The sequence below is a fragment of the Mesoplodon densirostris genome, chromosome 1, assembly GCF_025265405.1.
Source record: "Mesoplodon densirostris isolate mMesDen1 chromosome 1, mMesDen1 primary haplotype, whole genome shotgun sequence".
Classification (NCBI taxonomy): Eukaryota; Metazoa; Chordata; class Mammalia; order Artiodactyla; family Ziphiidae; genus Mesoplodon; species Mesoplodon densirostris.
This window is the reverse complement of record NC_082661.1, coordinates 180,452,463-180,475,566: the sequence shown is the minus strand read 5'-3', so window position 1 is coordinate 180,475,566 and position 23,104 is coordinate 180,452,463. Positions and strand designations below refer to the sequence as shown.

The 23,104-nt window shown below is 37.5% G+C and overlaps 1 protein-coding gene across 3 annotated transcripts in view; it reads right to left on the bottom strand.

Moving 5' to 3' along the window:
• Positions 1-22,466, bottom strand: part of SLC25A16 (solute carrier family 25 member 16) — a 35,183-nt gene extending 12,717 nt beyond the window's left edge. For 2 of the 3 annotated variants that reach the window (XM_060112977.1, XM_060112964.1), the window contains exons 1-5: positions 22,264-22,466; positions 16,438-16,530; positions 10,304-10,437; positions 9,516-9,579; positions 37-158 (exon numbers count right to left, since the gene is read on the bottom strand). In XM_060112977.1, coding sequence (XP_059968960.1) covers positions 37-158; positions 9,516-9,579; positions 10,304-10,437; positions 16,438-16,530; positions 22,264-22,384 — 534 coding nt within the window. In that variant the 5' untranslated portion in view covers positions 22,385-22,466. The remainder of the gene's footprint in view (positions 1-36; positions 159-9,515; positions 9,580-10,303; positions 10,438-16,437; positions 16,531-22,263) is intronic. The other variant, XM_060112971.1, reaches the window with a different exon arrangement.
• Between the last annotated feature and the right edge of the window lie 638 nt (positions 22,467-23,104).

The window sequence follows — 23,104 nt, the reverse complement described above, 5'->3', positions numbered from 1 at the left end:
GACATGTTATAGACAAGAAAAGCAAAAATGAAATACCTTTGCATAAATTGTTTTGAATGCATGAATAATTCCCGTATAAGTGTGTTCCCCTTTCACCTGGAATGCTAGGCGTACTCTAACCATATCAAGAGGGTAAGTACAGATAACTGCTGTCATACCTGAAAAGAAAGCAGAAATTTAAATGTATAAGAATCATATATTATGTGTGTGTATATATATATATATATATATATATATATATATATATACCTTTCCTATCATTAGTAATGCTCTCAAATTATATAGTAATGATGAAAATCCAATGAAATCAAAGTCATATTACTGACAGAATTATACCATAATATTATCAGCTGAAAAACTTGTAAGTAAAAGGGTCAGTGTGTAAAATCTTTTCAAGTTCTTCCCACTGTGAAGCTATAATGTTAGCACCAAAATAGTACACTGTTAGTGGATCATGTTAGCATTTTAAAAATTCTATTACTTGCCTATTCACAGGTAAAATATCAGAAAAGAAAAACTGACTATCTCCAAAGCACTAGGCAGGATATTTGACTTTTTCCTTTTTTTCTCTAATCCTAAAATGGAGAGATGCTTAACCTACCTAAGGAATTCTTTTAAAAATAAAATAAAGGCATTTTTTTAAAAAATTCAAAGCATGGTCACTATTTTCTTTTTAAAATTTAGGTAAGGGTAATTCCCTGGTGGTCCAGTGGTTAGGAAGGACTCCATGCTCTCACTGTCAAGGGCCTGGGTTCAATCTCTGGTCGGGGAACTAAGATCCTGCCAGCAGAGCAGCTAGGCCAAAAAAAACAAACAAACAGGAATTCTGATAAATAAATAAATAAAATTTACATAAATTTGTTACTAACTAAACATAATAAAAATATAAATGTCCAAGGTCATAGAAACAATTTATTTTAGGAATAAAATCTCCTGATAAACAAATTTAGTATTAAGTTCTAGATTTTCATCAATATATGATTTCAAATTCCATAAACTATCCAGGTGAATTTTTTTAAAATATTTATTTATTTATTTATTTATTTATTTATTTATTTTTGGCTGCGTTGGGTATTCGTTGCTGCGCAGGGGCTTTCTCCAGTTGCCGTGTGCAGGGGCTACTCTTCGTTGCGGTGCATGGGCTTCTCATTGCGGTGGCTTCTCTCTTTTTTTTTTTTGCAGTACACGGGCCTCTCACTGTTGTGGCCTCTCCCGTTGCGGAGCACAGGCTCCGGACGTGCAGGCTCAGCTGCCGTGGCTCAGGGGCCTAGCCGCTCCGCGGCATGTGGGATCTTTGCGGACTGGGGCACGAACCCGTGTCCCCTGTATTGGCAGGCGGATTCTCAACCACTGCACCACCAGGGAAGTCCCCCAGCTGAATTTTTATTTGCATCTTTTTTACTGAGGTATAGTTATGTATCAGTTATTTTTAAAATTAAAAATAATCTTCTATTTTTGTAAAGTACCAAAGAAACATATGCTCAAGATAAAAAAAATTAGAAAATAAAGACAATCAAAAAATTTTAAATAAACATATTCATCCTCCAGTAATAACCACCTAAATATATAATATTACAAACCTTTTATACAGGGGCATTTACACACATCTAAACACATACACACATTTAAAACATGACAATGGGTTTCCCTGGTGGCGCAGTGGTTAAGAATCCACCTGCCTACGCAGGGGACACGGGTTTGAGCCCTGGTCCGGGAAGATCCCACATGCTGCAGGGCAACTAAGCCCGTGCGCCACAACTACTGAGCCTGCACTCTTGAGCCCGTGAGTCGAAACTGCTGAGCCTGTGTGCCACAACTACTGAAGTCCACATGCCTAGAGTTCATGCTCTGCCAACAACAGAAGCCACCACAAAGAGAAGCCTGCACACCACAATGAAGAGTAGCCCCTGCTCACCGCAACCAGTGAAAAGCCCGCGTGCAGCAACGAAGACCCAATGCCGCCAAAAATAAATAAATAAAATAAAATAAATTTATTTTAAAAAAAACATGATAATGGTGTAATTCTATTTTGTAGTCAATTTTTCCTACTTTACATTATATTGTGAACATCTTTCCACATGAGAAAAACGTTACCTGGATGTACTATAATTTATTTAAACAATCCTCTTAGACATTTAGGTTGTCTCCATTATTTGCTACATGATATTGTAATAGTAAACAGTGCTTTGATGAACGTCCTTATAACAAAATATTTCATTATGGATAAATTCCTAAAATAAAATTATTACGACAATGCATAAGGCTTTCAATAGAAATTGACTTTCAGAATGATTGTGCTGATTTATAATGTCATCCGTTAGAATATAAATCCTATTTCTCTAACTTATCAGAAGTATTAGATAATTATTAGACAAGCAGAATATTCAATTATTAGATAATTTTTCCAACACTGGATGGGCAAAAAAACACTGTGTTATTTTGGTTTGTTTCTCATATGACATTCTTTTTCTTTTTTTGGGGGGGGCAGTTTTATAACTTTCTTTGACCATCAGTGGTCAGTTCCCTTCCACATCAGCTGTGTAGATTTCTGAGAGTGGTGACAGATTTTTGAAAGTGGTTACCTCCTTGGTACATAGGTAACCAACATACAGAGCTTGTTTGGTGAATCTTCATCATCATCATGTTTTCTGGACAACTGCACACAGATATGGTAGGGGATATTCCTCATATCTTTGGCCCAGACAGCTTTGTTAAACATAGTGTCAATGAGCACATTGGGAGTTCCCATCTCCTTGCTGGCCAATTTCTGGATCTCTTTGAGTACCTGAGGGGCACACACTTGAAGTCCACTCCAGGGATGTGCTTGTGAATGTTAGTGGTGTACTCCCTGGTCACGACCTGGTTGGTGAGCAGATCGACACTTCGTCTCACCACCCTTCTTTGCAGGAGCCATCCTGCCAGGCCCAGGTTGGAAAGGAAGAGCGTGAGGTATTGTCTCTATATTTTCTCTGTAGGCTTTTAACATGATAATTTCATCTTTTTATTAGTCTTACCAAATGAAAATATAATTTTTTTGCCACAATTTTGGCCTACAATAGCATACTAGGCATATAAAAGTGGCAATTTAAGTGATTTCTGTATTCTTAACCTAATTTAACTTTTTAGTTTTATTTTTTTTGACATTTTATTATTATTATTATTATTATTATTATTATTTTGGCTGTACCACATGGCTTGTGGGATCTTAGTTCCCTCTCCAGGGATCGAACCTGTGCCCCCTGCAGTGGAAGCACAGAGTCCTAACCACTGGACTGCCAAGGAATTCCCAGTGTTAAATTTTTAGTATTTGTTTAATATTATTTAAATAGACCTGAGATACCTTACCCCATTTACTTAGCAAATGCTGCTGTAACTTGCATCCATTTTTATTAGCCCAAACTTAAATCTATACTAATTTTCAGAGCTTCTGCCACTCTCCCAAAAATCTAAATCAGTTCGCCACTCCTTATACATGGATTAGAAAACAATGTTCTTTATGTTATTATCTAGGTATCTCTCATGGCATCTCTACCTGGGTGATTATAACATTATCTCTGAGCTAAAAATCTACACAGCTAATATACTGTTAATACTTTAATGCAAACACATGCAACCCCTCATTCTCTTTTTCCCCCCTTAGTTCTCTCTTGAGAATGACCTCAATTCCTTTAGACAATGAGCAGCAAGTCAGTTTGAATGTTTAATTTTAAAAGCAAGGAATACTTTGTATCAAGATTAGCCTAATGGTACTCAGAACAGGTTAGACTCATAGAAGAAAGGCTGATTTATGATTAACTTATCTGTGATTTAGCTGTAAGTGATATTTTAAACCTTCCTTTTTTTAGTTTGCACATAACAATAAAGACTGTCTACTATGTGCCAAGCACACCATACCAGGCACTTTACAAATACCACCTCTAATCCTCACATACCAAGTACCACCAACAATCCTACAAGGTAGAAAATTGAGGCTCAAAGTAGTTAAGTGAGTTGACTAAATTCACAGTTTCTGTATCACAGAGTAGAATTTGAGACTAAATTTTCTGGCTCATATCACAACATATACTGCCTTCCCTGTAATCTTCTTTTCTCAAACATTTACTTAGTACTTTCTAAACTTAAATTTTTAGTTCAGAAATTCCATCAGTTCAGTGATTAGAAATGTCAGTCCCTCATTTCAGCCAATTTGATTTTGAGCTGTTCATCTGAGCCATTTGTTTTCAAGCTATTCATTTTCAAACTATTTAACTTGTTTTTTATCTACTGGTATTCCAAGCAGCCATGTCTGGCAGCCAAGGCAGTGACTCTTCTAAATGGCCTCTTTGAAGCTGAATCTAAACTAATACAGTACAAATGTGATGTTCCTAAGACAAGGTTTGGCAATAATATCACATTTAAGTCACACCAAATACCTTATTATCCAGATATTTATAAAACTACATATTGCGCAGCTTGGTTTAATTTTTTGCAGCTTGTGCTAAATATTTTGCAAGGGAAAATTTTACAAAATAAAATGAGGAGAGATTATCTATAAACTAGTTCCATGTTTATTGAAAATGGTTCATATTAAGGAGTTTAACAAATATAGAAAAGAATCAAAAGGCTGACCATTTTAAGGCTTGATCATCCTGACACAATTTGAACATCAGATTTTGCTAGGATTTGCCCAGATCATCACTACTCATTTTATTTTTTTATGCTTCTGTACATTTTTACAACTCCCATATTTTTTTTCTACTCCCTATCTGGATCACTTTTGTCTTGCCTCTCCTATTTGTTCTCCCTGACTCCATTTATTTCTTCTTTCCTTCTCACATGCTCCAAGCCTTCTCATTGTCTTCTTACTGGTTTCAAGTGGCTTAACATGAAATAACTGAATTAACGAAGTGATCAAAATAGTAAATTGGTAGAAAATGAGGACATCCAGAAATTTCTAAAGGTAAGGGAGGCATTTGTTTAAAAGCTGTAAGACCATGAGTCAGGCTGAGGAACTGGCATAACCTAACTGTACATCAGAGAATGGTAAAAATAATGCCAATGATTACTATAATGCTAAACTGATGATCTAGTTTTACAATTTTTCGGCCAGTTTACTTCACTATGTTTTTATATGGTATATTTCTTTTGAATTTGAGCAATCAAATCTTCCTAAAGAAAAACAAAACCTTTTAACCAGGATGTTTAAAACTTACAAAGTTTTTTGTTGTTGCTGTTGTTCACTATTTGTAAAAGCAACTCAGTGATTTAAATGTAATTTTAAAATTTAGAAATTAGGAAGAAGATTTTTAATAATTTTGTACTCCGATAAATCTTGAAAACTCCTTAAGATTTTAAATGTTTATTTATCCTTGGAATAAGTGGGAGGTGAGAACTATTCTTCTGATAGTCATATTTTACCCTTCACTCTAAGTATAAAATTATGAAGCCCTCTACAGGCTGGATTTAGACTTTCAAAAGCCGTAAAAGTCTAAAAGCCCTAAATACAGAAAAGATTATGACATCTTATATTGTTCAAATGAAAAACAATAATGCATTGTAAAGTAAGTTTGAGGATATCCAACTAAGTTCTTTTTTTAAAACATTTATTTATTTATTTGGCTGCACTGGGTCTTAGTTGCAGCATGCGGGATCTTTTAGTTGCGGCATGCGGGTTCTTTAGTTGCAGCATGTGGGATCTAGTTCCCTGACCAGGAATCAAACCCCTGCCCCCTGCACTGGGAGCGCAGAGTCTTAGCCACTGGACCACCAGGGAAGTCCCTCCAACCAAGTTCTGATTCACTTCCTGATGACTATGTCAATGCTTTTTAAAAATACCACATCATTAAGTTCCTTTTTCTCCACACTCTCTCCAGAATTTATTATTTGTAGACTTTTTGATAATAGCCATTCTGACTGGTGTGAGGTGATACCTCATTGTGGTTTTGATTTGCGATTCTCTAATAATTAGCGATGTTCAGCATCTTTTCATTTGCCTGTTGGCCATCTGGATGTCTTCTTTGGAGAAATGTCTATTTAGGTCTTCTGCCCATTTTTTGATTGGGCTGTTCATTTTCTGAGGATTAAGGAATTCAAGTGGCTGGCTCAAGAAATGTAACAAGCCGCTGGCATGAAAGGTTTAATAACATTCCCCCATACTTATGGAGGACCTCAGATCTTTCAGAATGTTTTCACAGAATTCTTTACTCTGACCCTCAGAACAACTAGGAAAGAAAGCGAGTTGCGCAATCATAAGTTCTACTTTAACAAATGGATAAATGAATTATGGAAGGCTCAGATGACCTGCCCATAGTCAAAGGACATGTATGTAATGGAGGCCAGCCACGATCCCAGGCAGTTAAGTGTTCTGTCCATTTGACCTCCCAGCCTTATGCCAAGCACTAAACTAGAGTAGACCAGAAATGGCCACAAGCAGAACTCAGCTCATTGCTTCTGGTTTCTGACAACTTCCTTCTTTGTCCTCTTCTCTATCCTGTCACTCTTAGTTTCATAGGAACTGGCAGATCAAGATTTATTTCAAACAAGTGAAACATACAGAAAGAAAGGAGAAGGCCTTCCTTAAATATACAAACCTTGATTCTCAGTCTCTAGTTTTTCCTTTTTGAATGACTGAGATTCAACATGTACTGGATTGTAGTTGTAGGATGAGGGAAAAGGCTGAAGTTCAAAAAAGCTTTAAAATAAGCTCTGTTGAAATGATCATGAAAAACATACCATTTTTAATTTTGGCAAATATAAAATTTCCAAACTTATGTTCAAAGACCACCAGAGGTACAGAAGCAAAGATACCAGATATAAATAAAATTAACCAGAACATTTATTTCAACTGTTTAAAATCATAAAAGCAAAATGTAAATTATAATTACTTAAACATGGTAATAAAAAGAGAAATATTGGTTAATGGAAGCACTAGTCTTATCTACAAAAGCTAGAATTTTTTAAAACTCTTTTCTTTAAAAATTAAAATTTATACTTGAAGTTCCTTTGGCTTATTATTATTTTCTAGTGTATATTGAAAGCTTGATGTTAACACGTCTTTCATTTCAGAAATATGAAGCTAAAAGCACCATTTGAACACGCTAGTCAAGAAATAATCAAGTGCCATGAAAAGGAAATAATACAAAGTCTTTAGAATTTTACTCATATTCATAATCCTACTTCATCTTTCCTACAACCCTAAAAGAAAGAATTTGACCTGTCACTTATAAAATCAAATTTAAGAGACAAAAAAATTTTTAAGTGATGTAAGAAATAATAAATTTTAAGATTTGGAAACTTTACTAAAATTTTCCTTCTGTAAAATGAGAGATAATCATAGCACTTTCCTCACAGTATCTTTCTGTGAACTACATGTCAAGTACTCAAAGATTACATGGCAAGTGCTCAGGTCTGTGAAGGGTACAAAGCAAGTGAACAATACATGCTAGCTAATGTTACTCACCGGCACTACCATGCCAGTGTAAAATACTAAAATATTTCTATAGCAGTTGACAAATAGCTGTTGCTCCAGCTTCCAAGATCTCCCACATCATGACTCTGGTAGCCTCTCCCCCAACCAGAGCTCCCACCACCACCACATACTGTGTCCTGATCCAGCCATGAAAAAGTTAGTTGGAGGCTTTCAGAGCCTGTCCTATTTGTTAGTACCTCTACAGTTGGTTTGCTAAATATTTTAGATACTATTCCTGGTTATTTTTAATACTTATTGATCTTGGGTCAGTCTGCCAGAAGTCAAAAAGAGTTAAATAAACATTGCGTAAGGCAAAACCATGGGTAAGGTAGGTCAGGTTGGACATTATAACTCTAGGTCCAAAAAAACCAACTGAAATCCTACAAACCTTGTGATAACCACATAGTTAAGATTTTGATATACCACCTTCCAATGGTCTTATTTCCATTAGCAGAAATAAAAACTGTTAACGTGTTGGTTTATAACCTTGCAGATTTTTTAATGAATATTTACATATGTATTTATTTTTTAAAAATCAAAATATGATATAGCATATTAAACATTCTCTTTTGTAACTTCCTTTCTTTCTACACATGACGTAAACATCCTTCTCTGTCAATAAATACAATTCTACAAATGTACAAAAAAAATCTAGTACTGGAAGTATAGAATTCTGACATGGATTTTTTTTTTTTACCACTCTTCTACTGCTACAAGCTTAAATTACCTTTTGGTGTGAGAAACAAAAAAACAATGAAAATCTAACATTAAAAAAATCAATATAAAAAAAGTTTTAGTGGAAAACATGAATAAATGTTTTTATCTTAGAATGGGGAAGGCATTTCTCAACACAATTCAAAAAATTTTGAAGCCACAGAGGAAAAGAATAACCCATTTGGCTATGTAATATTTCTATATGGGGGGGGGAACTTTTGGATGATTTTTCCAAAAAAATCTCAAATAAGGTTAAAAGACAAATCTAGAACTGGGAAATAAAATAATAGCAATATTTGACAGAAAAAAAAAATAATGTCCTAATTCCCAAACTCATAAAAATGAATATTTAAAGAATAGAAACAATTCAAGGCTGAAAGTAAGAAATACAAATGGTCAATAAACATTTGAAAAGCTGACCAAGCTTACTCATAATTAATTGCCAAATACTAAAAATTTAATAAGGCCCAGTGTTGATATGGTATGTAGGGGAAAGGGCTACTGAAAGCATCAAGGAGATCAGTTGTTTGGAAAGGTCTATCAAAAATTAAATACACATATCCTCTGATAAAGTAATTTCCCTTCTGAAAATTTTTCTACATTCACACAAGTACAATGTGTTATTTGCAAAACAAAAATTTTAAATATCCGAAACATCAATCAATAGGGGACTGAGTAAATAAATAATGGGCTATTTTTACCTTAGAATATAACACAGTTCTTCACAAAATTAAGAAAGATCTATGTACTGATACAGAAGAGAGTCCGAAGATAACTATAAAAGTTCTAATCCTATAAAATAGTATTGGAAAAAAGCACACATAAGAAACTGCTAATAGTGATTGCTTCTAGGGAGCAGAACTATTTTCATTGTATAGGAATATGTATTACTATAGTCATTATAATTTTTTTTAATTTTTTGAAAGAAAAAAATAAACATTTCCAGAAGGAGAACTGTCAAAGGGAACATATGATTTTCACATAGCTGTAAGTTTAGACTACTCCTTACAGCTCCTACTGTAAAACACTCTGAGTTGGTATATTAATGATTTCTTGCATAATTGAGCATAGGAAGATAACAAATGTGTGCTACTTAATCAATGTCACACATATTACCTAAAGCAAATTAAGTATTTTAATAGAAAATTAATTTGTAGAAATAAAATATACCCACTCCTGTATAACACAGGGAACTATATTCAATATCCTGTGATAAACCATAATGGAAAAGAATATTAAAAAAAGAATGTCTCTGTGTATATAACTGAGTCACTCTGCTGTACAGCAGAGATGGCACAACATTGTGAATCAACTCTACTTCAGTTAAAAACAAAAAATTACCCACTCCTCTTACCTGCCATGGACCCAGCCATTAATCTGTGTATATGACCAGAAACTCCCAGTTTTGTAGTAATTAACTAGAAACCAAAAACATCAAATTATGCACTTTTACAGAAGCAATCTTGCCAAATGTACTATATTACACATTGATGATCACAAATACTCAAAGTGTGAATGGGAGTAGTAGGAATAAAATGCTACTATAGACAGTGAAGTCTTGATACTGCTTACTTTTCATTTTAAGATACCCTATGATAATTTTTAAAAAATTATTCTTAAGATACCCTATGAAATTTAATTCATTAAACTCCTTTCTGTGTTAAGATGTTTGAGAGAATAAACTTTCAGTCAGCCAGAAAAGAGAAACTTAGTATGATGGGAAAAGCTGTTAACTTACAGCATTACTCAAAAACAGACTTTCACAATATGGTCTCACTAGTTTATTTAATAAGAAAATCCAAAGTTGCAATGTTCCTCTCCTACAACTGAGAAACAAAAAGCATATCAAAAAGCTATTAATATTTTATGGATTTATTATTAGCTACTTGAAGGATACTTTGGCTCTTCTTCGTAAGTATGAACATAAACAATTTACTGAAAAATGACTAACAATCCTGGAACAGATAACTCCAAAACCAAGTTATATTTAAAAACTTAAACTATCACAAGCCTTAGTCTTTCAAAAAGGCATTACTTTATCCATTCATCCAAAGTAACTTTAAAGGTCAAAGCAAATGCCTTGTCAATTAAGTATGATATTCAAAGACACAAAAGAGGAAAACAAGATAAAGGTTCAAGTACCGTTTTATAATGCTCAAATGCCATAAACTGGATTGCACCATAAGGAAAAATTCGAATCATCATTGCACCATTCCCTTTATACAATCCAAGGTATCCCTCCTTTTGGGGAACAGCACGCAATGCAGAAAATACTCCTATTTTTAGAAAGATTTTTAGAAGAAAAATACTATTAAAACAGAGAAAACTACCTAAATTCAAATTTTCATGACAATCACAGATAAAGATTACTATGCCATCATTCATGATATAATTTTGCTTGAGGAATTACATGAATAGTAATTTCTGTATAACAGTTAAAGCTACTTAAAATACATCATATGTCCAAATTATGTAAATATTCCTCATGTAAAAATATAAAACATACTATAGCAAGAACAGCTACAAATTATAGTAAATTATATTTATAATTATTGTAAATTAATTAATCTCTAGCAACCTAAAAGAATATTAATAGAAATATATTCAACATCCAGATAATGCACTGTGGATGACTATCTGGAAGGACGAAGGAAGGTTTCCCAGACTGACCCGGATACCTGTGTGGTTTGTTTACGAAAGAAGCTGCTAAATAAAAGAAACAAATAACAAACCTACCAATTAAAAAACTATTTAGGGGGCTTCCCTGGTGGCGCGGTGGTTGAGAGTCCGCCTGCCGATGCGGGGGACACGGGTTCGTGCCCCGGTCCGGGAAGATCCCACATGCCGCGGAGCGGCTGGGCCTGTGAGCCATGGCCGCTGAGCCTGCGCGTCCGAGGCCTGTGCTCCGCAACGGGAGAGGCCACAGCAGTGAGAGGCCCGCGTACCACAAAAAAAAAAAAAAAAAAAAAAAAAAAAAACTATTTAGGGGCTTCCCGGGTGGCGCAGTGGTTGAGAGTCCGCCTGCCGATGCAGGGGACGCAGGTTCGTGCCCCGGCCCGGGAGGATCCCACGTGCCGCAGAGCGGCTGGGCCCGTGGGCCATGGCCGCTGGGCCTGCGCGTCCGGAGCCTGTGCTCCGCAACGGGAGGGGCCACAACAGTGAGAGGCCCGTGTACCGCAAAAAAAAAAAACTATTTAAATTGGGGGGCAAATTTTCATTAGTAGTACACTTTAATTAGGAATACAGATAAACAAAGGCCTGAGTTCTGATCCAATATACTGATATGTTTATTATTCTAATAATGTCAATCACTAATCCTATTTGCAGTACAGACTTCTACATTCCATTATTAAACTATTTAAATTCCAATATTAAACTATTTAAATTCAAGTTCCTTTCCAAATTTTTCAAACAAAAATTAGATCAAATATGAAAGCAAATCACTGGGCTCATTTCGAAGTTTAGAATTCAAGTAACCTTTTGATCCCTTCGCAGAAATCAAAACTGTAGGTACTTACTAACATCCAAGAAAAGATATACTCTAAAAGCATTTTTAATAAGCAGATATCTAAGTGGACTAATAATGTATTAAGAAGAATTCTATTTGGGGAGTTCCCTGCTGGCCCAGTAGTTAGGATTCCAGGCTTTCACTGCCGTGGTCCGGGGTCAATCCCTGGTCAGGGAACTGAGATGTTGCAAGCCACCTGGAGTGGCCAGGGGGAAAAAAAATAGTATTCTACTACACACACACACACACACACACACACACACACACCCCTATATGTGTAATATAAAGTTCTTCCAAAATACATGAATAATACAACTAAATATATTCACCCCTCCCTAAAAATAATTCTATCAAAGACATCCTCTTGCTGGAAGAGAAGACTAATGATAAGCCCAGTTTAATTTTATTTAAATGTGTTTGTAATAATTTAAGGGTAATCAAACTTAGAACAGTGGCCACCTAGCAGGAACAGGAAGGCTGACGATGAGAGTACAGAGGAGGTTTCAACTGTACTGATGATGTTTATTTCTGAAGTTCTGTGCAGCTCCCCATATGTTTATTATATTATTCTCTAAAACTCTTTGATTGTTACAAATATTTAAAGAGAAATCATTAGTAGAAGTGAAATAAAGTTGTTTCAAAAAAAGGAAATCCAGGGACTTCCGTGGTGGTCCAGTGGTTAAGCCTGTGCTTCCAGTGCAGGGGAGCACAGGTTCAATCCCTGCGGGGGGAACTAGGATCCCACATGCCGTGGGGCCAATAAATAAATAAATTTTTTTTTAAAAAAAGGAAATCCAGGAAACAAGGAGCAGGGGAGGGTGGCTGAGGAGGATACAAGAAAAGCACAATGAACAGAAAACAGAAATCTATGATTGAAAAAAAAAAATCTAAAAGATATAAATCCGGGACTTCCTTGGTGGTCCAGTGGTAAAGAATCTGCCTTCCAGTGAGGGGACACGGGTTCGATCCCTGGTTGGGGAACTAAGATCCCACATGCTGCGGGGGCAACTATGCCCATGTGCTACAACAAAAGAACCCACAACGAAGATCCCACATGTCGCAACTAAGACCTGACACAGTGAAAAATAAATAAAATTTAAAAATATTAAAAAAAGATATAAATCCTTCTATTAAAAGCCAAAGACTCTCAAATTCTGTTAAAAGGCAATGTCTAACCAAATGCTTTTCACAAAAATCTCACCTAAAACAATAACACAGAAAGACAAACAGAGGAAGACTGGATGTTGAATGTTTTCAAATGGCATTTAAATATCAATTGAGATATTACGTTATTTTTCTCCTTCAACCTATAGTCTGTACTTTTTTTTTTTTTTTTTTTTTTTTTTTTTTGCGGTATGTGGGCCTCCCAGAGCTGTGGCCTCCCCCGTTGCGGAGCACAGGCTCCGGGCGTGCAGGCTCAGTGGCCATGGCCCACGGGCCCAGCCGCTCCGCGGCATGTGGGATCCTCCCGGACCGGGACACGAACCCGTGCTCCCCGCATCGGCAGGCGGACTCCCAACCACTGCGCCACCAGGGAAGCCCTAGTCTGTACTATTTTTACTTTGGGAAATTGAGATTTTCTTTATGGCATAACACTGAACCAATTTTTGCATGTGTTACAAGCATATTTGGAAAGAATATGTATTATCTGCAGGGTGCAAAGTCCTCTTGTCTATGTTATATCAAGATTGTGTGTTATTTAGATCCTTTTCTGTATCTTTATTTTGTCAAGATAGGATTACAAGGAACTAATAGTTGGTAAAATATAAGCATATGCTTGTGTATATGTACATAAGCTCTGAAGGAAAAGGGAAGAAAACTGTAAATGCTTGATTCTAACGAGGGGTCAAGGAGGAAGATGTTTGCTTTTGTACTTTTTGAATTATGAACTTGTGAAAATACTATACATTCAAAAAATAAAAATAAATAAAATGTAAAAATAACAAAATTTAAAGGATTTTTAAAGAATCCTATTTTGATTCAGCTACCTATTTTTATATCACATTGACTGTAAAAAGTTAAATGGAGGTCAAAGATTTTTAATATATTACAGGAAAAACTTCTTTACACTCGGTGCAATTGGGGAAGAAGAAATTCTAATTTTACCCCTTCCTTTTCATTTGGCCACAATATATATATATTTTTTTTTTTTTTTGCGGTACGCGGGCCTCTCACTGCCGTGGCCTCTCCCGTTGCGGAGCACACGTGCCGGACGCGCAGGCTCAGTGGCCATGGCTCACGGGCCCAGCCACTCGGCGGCATGTGGGATCCTCCCGGACCAGGGCACGAACCTGTATCCCCTGCATCAGCAGGCGGACTCCCAACCACCGCACCACCAGGGAAGCCCCGCCATACACTTTTTAAAAGAAGCTAAAGTAAAAGTTTTATTCAATAGCATATCTTTATCATCTTAAATTTGTGAAAAATCATGTTCTTAAATTTAAGCAAAACTGAAAAACTGTTATGCATGTAAAAAGGGAGGCACCTAGAATAAAATGCCCAACAATATTTTAAAAATAAATTAATAAGCCACTAATACTTTTCTTTTGCCTTGTATATTTTAAAGATACATGAAACTCCATATACTACACCAAGAGTTCATTGTTGCACTACAGGAATTCTGTTTCAAATTTTGCATGTCTTGTAGGGTACACTGTAACCCGTGGCATGCAGCCCTGTAGAGCGTGAAATCTAATGTGAATATGTAAACTAACGATTACAAATCAGGAAACAAAACAACATACATCAGCATGGGGAGAAGTTTAAAAGAATAAAACAATACTGCTCAGACATTCATATGCTGGGTCACTGTCAAACACCACGAGATACTGGGTAATATAATTCATCTACCTTTCACCCTCAATTTAGACTACAAAAGAAAATCATTTCCTTCCTTTCCAGTTTTATATAATCTCTCAGTAAGTTCAAAGGTCTGATTCTTTCTATATATGAGCAGTACACTGAGAAGATATAGAATTCATTTCTGGATACAAAGATATTAGCAAAATTTTTCTTTCAATTTAAAGAACAGACTTACTTTGTATTAAAAATATTGACAGGAAAATGAAACACAATAAATATAAAATCACATTTTAAAAACCTAATTGTTAAAATAATTGATTCTTATTCACCCTGTTAAATATCCTCCTTAAAAATGATGCATAGATCATGCAGAGCACACATCATTCCCATTACTGAAGCATGAAACTGTAAAGCAATGGAGTAGTATGAGTTAGTTGCCTTGACCTAACTTCTTTCTTGGTCTCTATGCACATTAAATTTTTTCTTTTAAATCTTCTTCCCTCTAATTGAAAATTTAATATATGTTCAACATGTATTACAAATTAGCTTAGAGGAAAAAAATAATAATATAAGTATTATATTATATTATTATATTATATAATATATAATTATATTTTAATTATATAATTATATATATTATTATATATAATTATATAATAATATATATAATAATATATAATTATATTTTATATAATATATAATTATATTTTATATAATTATATATAGTTATATTTTATAATTATATTAAAAATTATATAATTATAATCTCACCACTGAAAATTAACCACTTAATGTTCATATTTCTCCTTCTAGCCTTTTGTCTAAACATGTTTACTTAGATAAAATGCAATATGGGGGCCTCCCTGGTGGCGCAGTGGTTTGAGAGTTCGCCTGCCGATGCAGGGGATACGGGTTCGTGCCCCGGTCTGGGAGGATCCCATATGCTGCGGAGCGGCTGGGCCCATGAGCCATGGCCGCTGGGCCTGCGCATCCGGAGCCTGTGCTCCGCAACGGGAGAGGCCACAACAGTGAGAGGCCCGCATACCGCAAAAAGAAAAAAAAAAAAAAATGCAATATGATTAAACCATTTGCAACATTTTTTCATTTAACTAATACATTATGAACATTCTTCCTAGTCAATTAATATTCTTTTACAATTTTTTATGATTGCAAAATAGTCTATAATATGGACTTATTTATTTAAGTAATACTTATTATTTAACTTAGCCAATTCCCTATTATTAAACATTTTGGTTGGCTCTTTTTTTTTTTAACCAACATAAATAATGCTTTGATTCTTGTATATACATATTTGAGCACATTTCTGATTACTTCCTTGAAACAACCTCCTAGAACTAGCATTGCAAAGCCAAAGAATATGTATCTTTTCAAGACTTTTGATGCATATTACCAAAATACCCTCCAAAAAGGCTATAAAAAATCCTTACTCCCACCAATGATATATTAGAGTGTCCATGTTAATTATAATAGCTGATTTTTATGTTTACAAGGAACAACTAAGGGCTCGATATTTTTTAACAATGCAAGTTTATCCATATATACTAATTGCATTGGATTCTGCTTGCCCTAAGATATCTACAGCACATGCTCAAGTGTTTAAAGGAATAAACCTTATCTCTATCACTAGTTGGATTTTTTTTAATCAAGCTGAGCTATTATATGTGTCCATTAAGGATGTGATTTGTTAATCTCAATAAACAAATATGTAGTACTTACTTCAATGATTCAAAGATTTTAGAGTACATTAGTACTCTAAAATGATAAACATATATAACCACTATTGCAAATGAAACGATTAAAATAGGTAAGAGATACATCCCTCGTAAAATCTGCCCCCAAACTTGAACTCCCTTTTGTGTCCTCTTTCCACTATAATTCACAATTAGAAACAAAGATAGCAGATGGATAACATTTTCATTTTTCTCTTTAGCATCCATTAACTCACCCAAGTGTTTGTAATGGTGATTGTGAGCTTGTAATAAAACCTTCACTCGATCCAAAGGAGCAACTGTTGTTTTGGCACAGCATCCAGCAATACCTAAAAAATTTGAAAAGATCAGGAAGAAATTCCATACCATTTCTTTCCAGATGGAAAACATTATTTAGAGGCTAACATACCCTCTAATCTCTAATTTGATCTCCATGGGTAGAACTGCCCAGTAGCAGGGATATGTAGATGATGGGCCCCCATTCTCTACAGTTTAATTATTGAGCATGTCAGACTTAATAAGTTTGAAGAGTGTAAATCTGTCCCCTAATTCCTGATGAACACTGGAATCTTGCTAAATGTGGTTATGGAGACAGACACTTGGAGGGATTTACCCACCTATAAGCCTCTGTTTGAAATAACATCTTCTTCTTCTGGATGACTTCTCATTGAAATAATCAAATTTCACCTGTAAAATTCAGTCATTCATTCATCCACTCAGCAATTATGTATTTGGTCCCTACCACATGCCACTGTGCAGACATGTGGATGACGGTAAAGTGCATACATGGGCTTTAGCATAAATCAGAATCCAGGTGAGCCCTAATAGCTTGGCATGCTTCTAAGGTGACAATATATAAAGATTTTTTGCTACAGACTGTTTGTGTCCCCTCAAAATTCATACGTTGAAAACTAATTCCTAGTGATGGTATTTAGAGGTGGGAGGTGGTATTAGAGGAGGTCATTAGGACCCTCATGAATGGAATTAATGCCCTTATAAAAGAGGCACCAGAGGGACTTCCCTGGAGGTCCAGTGGTTAAGGCTCTGTGCTTCCACTGCAGGGGGAACTAGGATTCCGCAGGCTGTGCGGTGCGGCCAAGAAAAAAAAGAGGCCCCAGAGAGATCCCTGGCCCCTTCCACCAAGTAGAAACACCAGCTATGAGGAAGTAGGTCCTCCCTAGATATTTGCTGGCACCATGACCTTGGACTTCCCAGTTTCCAGAACTATGAGAAAGAAGTTTGTTGTTTATAAGTCACCCAGATTACAGTATTTTTGTTAAAGTAGCCTGAACCATCTAAGACACTTCTGTAAAGTACCTTACATGTAGTAAGCACTCATAATAGTTGTTACTATTATAAAAAGGTGGACAAAAAAGTCCTTGGTGTCTTTTTTATGGTTATGTTAAGCTCTTCATCATTGCATATTTGTTAAGGAAGGTACAAGAGGACTGGGATATTGTGCATCTCTGCATCCCCAGAGACCAGTTCAGGGCCTGGCACCTAACAGGTACTCAATACCTGTTTACTGAATGAATGAAGAGTCTTACTTTACAAACTTTTAAAAATATAAGACAAAATCACTCAAAATCCACACACATTTACTTAATAGCTCAGCATGTAACTGATGCTAAAATGCATATTATGAAACACCCAAAAATAAAATGCCTATTTGTACTCAAATATTAAATCCACATATAAGTTTCTATATCAAGCTTCTCTTATCTGAACTAATGGAAATAACAGTCATAGCCACTCAAAATTGAGGATAAGATAAAACTAATTTTCATTCGGGTATATTTGGTTTCAGAATAGTTTTTTATATTATTATCTTCCCATTCATTATGAAATAACCATATAAAAATATTTAGAAACTGTTGAATAAGTAGTTTCTTTTAATAATATCTTTACTTGCTTATCACCTCACTTTATAGCTCAATTAATCATTACAAAAGTCCACTGAGTAAGGTCAAGTAGCCTTTATCTTCATTTTGAAGAGGTGAACTTAAGATATTTGCCAAAGAGGACTTCCCTGGTGGCACAGTGGTTAAGAATCCACCTGCCCGTGCAGGAGACATGGGTTCAAGCCCTGGTCCGGGAATATCCTGCATGCTGCGGAGCAGCTAAGCCCGTGCGCCACAACTACTGAGCCTGCGCTCTAGAGCCCACAAGCCACAACTACTGAACCTGCATACCAGAACTACTGAAGCCCGTACGCCTAGAGCCAGTGCTCCTCAACAAGAGAAGCCACCGCAATGGGAAGACTGTGCACCACAATGAAGAGTAGCCCCCGCTCACTGCAACTAGAGAAAGCCCGCATGCAGCAAGGAAGACCCAATGCAGCCAAAAATAAATTAATTTATTTATTTAAAAAAAAAGATATTTGCCAAAGACCACTGCTAATCACCAATAAAAAACACGTATGGTTTCCTTTGTACCAGGTACTAGGCTAAGAGATTCAACTGCAGGCACTATGCCAAGGCTTTTACAGGTACTTTCGCATTTAATCATTACAATTACATTCTGAGGTAGGTACTCTTATTTTCCCATTTAAAGGATGGGGAAACTGAGGCAAAGGGAGGTTAAGTAACTTGCCCAATGGTATTTTCTCATATCACTTGGACCAGGAGCGCCTATAATGGTTATAAAAATCTGTGAGCAACTTTTTAATACCCATTTTATTCAAATAACAAAAAACTAGAAAACAAAGCAAATTTTCACAATAGATGAAACTGGTAAATCCATACAATGGAATACTACTACTCAGTAACAAAAAGGAGCACACTACTGATACATACAACATGGATGAAACTTAAATGCATTTTGCTAAGTGAAGGAAGCCAGACTCAGAAGACTACATATTGTATGATTACATTTATATAACATTCTGGGAAAGGCAAGACTATAGAGACAGAAAACAGATCAGTGGCTGCCAGGGGTTGGAGGTGAGAGGAAAGGCATGAGTACAAAGGAAAGTGGAAATAATTGGGGGTTATGGAACTATTCTATATCTTGACTGTGGTGGTCATTACAAAACATGTTTGTTAAAACTCATTAAACTGTACACACGAAAAAGGGTGAACTTTACTGTATATAAATTATACTTTAATTAACCTGATATTTAAAAAAACTATAAAAACAAATAAAAATATTGTGCAAGGTTTTAAAAAGTACACAGCTTAATCAAGATTCCAATGCAGAGTTTCCTATACTTGCTGTCTCCCATTTCTTTCTTCCTCTTAATAGATTTTGTGTAGTAAAGTATAAGATACATAGAGAAAAGTGCACAAATCACAAGTATGCCACTTAATGAATTACAGTAAGGTGAATACACCCACATAAAGACCACCCAAATCAAAAAATGGAACATTACCAGCCTCCCAGAAGTCCCTCTCCTCAAATCACTATTTCCTCCTTCTCAGAGACAACCAATCAGCCTTCTGAGTTCTAAAAACATGGATTTAGTTTTGGCTGTTTTTGAACTTTATACAAATAAAATCACACAGTTTACACTGTATCTGGCTTCTTCTGTTCATCATTATGTTTGTGAGATTCATACACATTGTTGGTGTGGCGGGAATTTACTCATTTTCAGTGCTGCATAGTATTTCACTGTATGATTATACCATATTTTGTTGTACATTCCTTTTTTTAAAAAAAAGTATTAATTTATTTATTTTTGGCTGCATTGGGTCTTAGTTGCAGCATGCAGGCTCTTCGTTGCAGCGCATGGGCTTCTCTCTAGTTGTGGCCAGAGCATGTGGGCTCTGTAGTTGCATCACATAGGCTCTCTAGTTGTGGCGCACAGGCTCAGTAGTTGTGGAGCATGGGCTTAGTTACCCCACAGGTGGGATCCTAGTTCCCCGACCAGGGATTGAACCTGTGTCCCCTTCACTGGAAGGCGGATTCTTAACCACTGGACCACCAGGGAAGTCCCTTGTTATACATTCTAACATTGATGGACATTTGGGTTGATTCTGCTTTGGGGATATTATGAATATCACAGATAAGAGCAGAAATAGATATGTTGGGTATATACCTAGGAGTGGAACTGCTGGATCATACAACTGCTAGATCAACTGCAGGTATACAAATGTTCAGCTTCAAAGCTAACTACCCAGCCAGTTCTCCAAAGAGGTTGTACCAATTTGCATTACCCGGTTGCTAACGTTGCCTACACATTACCAAGACTCTACTCCAATGTCTAGTCAACATCATAAAATGTAACATGTCCAAAACTGAATTCCTGATCTCCCCCAACAACCATCATGAACGTTGTCCCAACTACAGGCTTCCCATTTCAGTCAATGACAACTTCATCCTTTCAGCTGCTCAAACCAAAATAAGTCCCCCTTGACTTCTCTTCTTTACCAATCTCTAACCTGTCAGAAAATAATTTATTCTATCTATATCCAGATTATCACAATTTTTCACCACCTCCCCTGCTACTAACCTGATCCAAGCCACCATCATCTATCATCTGAATTACTGCAATAACCACCAAACTGGTCTCCCTGCTTCCATATTTACACCCCTGCAGTTATTCTCCACAGAGCAGCCCAAGTAATCCTTTGGAAACATATCATATCATGTCACTTCTCTACTAAAGACCTGCAATGGCTCCCTACTTCACTCCAAGTAAACCTCCTTCCCCCATCAGCACCACCTGGCTCCAGCCACATAGGTCTCACTGAAGTTCTTTGAACCGATAAGGTCCTCCCTGACTTTGAAGACTTTGCTTTAGCTTTTCTCCCCACCTGGAAGGCTCCTTCTTAGACATCAACTTTCTAAACTCCCTCACGTTTTCAAGTTTGCTCAAGTGTCATCCTCCCAATGAGACTTACCACGAATTATCCTATTTAATACTGTACCCACGTAGCCTCTCCATTTCCTTGCCCCATTCTCCTTTTTACTTCTTCCCATTCCATTCGTCATGTTCTTATATACTACATAACTTATTTTTTCATTTTGCTTATCGCCTTTCTCACAACAAGTCCCCAACCAATGTAAACTCTAGGATCTTTGTTTTATTCCCTGATGTACACTGAGCATGTAGCAGACACTCAAATATTCCTTGTATAAATAAATGAATGACCTTTTTATCAGCAGAACAAAATAATTCTTAATACTATTGCAGCATACAGATATCTTTCTACAAGTCCTCATAATGTGGAATTTTAAAAATCCCCAGCCTTGGGCTTCCCTGGTGGCGCAGTAGTTGGGAGTCCGCCTGCCGATGCAGGGGACGCGGGTTCGTGCCCCGGTCCGGGAGGATCCCACATGCCGTGGAGGGGCTGGGCCTGTGAGCCATGGCCGCTGAGCCTGCGCGTCCGGAGCCTGTGCTCTGCAACGGGAGAGGCCACAGCAGTGAGAGGCCCGCGTACCGCAAAAAGAAAAAAAAAAAAAAATTCCCAGCCTTTACAAATAATTAAGTGATGACAACCCAGACAGTCAACTAAGAGGGGGTAGAAACTGAAACATCTCTTTACGGGAAAGCAGAAGAAATTTCTGAGAGACATCTGGCCCGACAGTCACACCAATAGTAGGGTTGCACCAGCTACCTGTCAAGTACCTGTGGCACAGTTTTCTAGAATCACCGGAACCAGTTTTGGTTGTAGACAGTTTTGCACAATTTCCCAGTCAACCTTAAAAAGCTGACCTCCAATGTTTATTTTCTTTTAAGCAAACAGCAAAATCCAATTCTATTCTCGGTCGTGCACAGTCTTTATAAAAGAAAGGAGAGCCCAGCATGTTGCACTGAAACCCTGACGTCCTTTAAGGGACTCCCCTCTTTTTCCTGCTATCTAACCCTGAAGAACTGGTGCCTGGTTCAGCCCTTCCACGGCTCCAGCCGCTCCTCGACAGCTCGAGGCCCTTCCTCCCTAGGATCCTGCTGTCATTAGTCAAGTGATTCTTAGAGGTTACAGCGGGTCCGGGCAAACACCTGGCAGGGCATTGGAGCAGCCAGAGTCCAAGAATGTCATCGCGGCCGCATACACCCGACCTGCCCCGGCTCCCGCCCCGGCCACTCCGTGCGCGGCCAGGTCCTCCCGACGGAAACCCACCTCCGGCCAGGAAGGAGCGCAGCCAGTAGAAATCTCTGCGGGCGGCTGGCCCTCCGGCTCCTGACGCCTGCGGCATCGCGGGAGGTGGCTCGGCTGCTGCCAGGGCCGCCGCCGCCGCCATCAGGACCAGGGCCGCGTCGGGAGCTTTGGTCGCCAATTTATAACCCAAGCGCCCTAGCCATGGCCAGAGCAGGCGGTGACAGGTCACCGACCGCCGCACGGCGGGACAGAACACCACGGGCGGCGCGGCGCTGGTTGATGGCGTAGGCCAGGGGCGGGGCCTGGGTCAAGGCCCGAAGCGGGAGTCGCCGGGGCTGGACACCTCCCCCTCTCCCCAGCTTCGCCCCACATCTCTACTTCTGGCCTCGCTGTGCAGGCGTCTTCTGTTACAGGCGGAAAAAGGGAAGCATGGCCAGCGAGAAGGTCCTTCCAAAACCCACCACCTCAGAAAGCTCTACCCCGCCCATCAACCCATATTGATCATTGATCGACATGTAACCGTCCATCGGGCTGCCTTCTGACCTTCCCAAAATGAACCCTTTCCAGAACCAACCTTTGGTTCCTCACTCTTTCCAGGAACTTCTGAAATTGCACTGTCTCCCACCTGATCAGCTCTGCCTTCTCAGATCTTCTCGTTGAACCTCACATTCTGCCTCCCTAACCGCCCCCCCGCCAACTAAGCTTCTATTCCACCCCCAACCCCTCTGCCAAAGAAATAATTGCTAAAGCAAGTTCTTCTTTCTTTGGGGCGCTACGAATTACACAAATACTTCTGCCTTGCCAGGACTTTCTGAATCTGTGCTTTGTGCTTAGCTGTGAAATTCCACCGCTCTACTCCCCA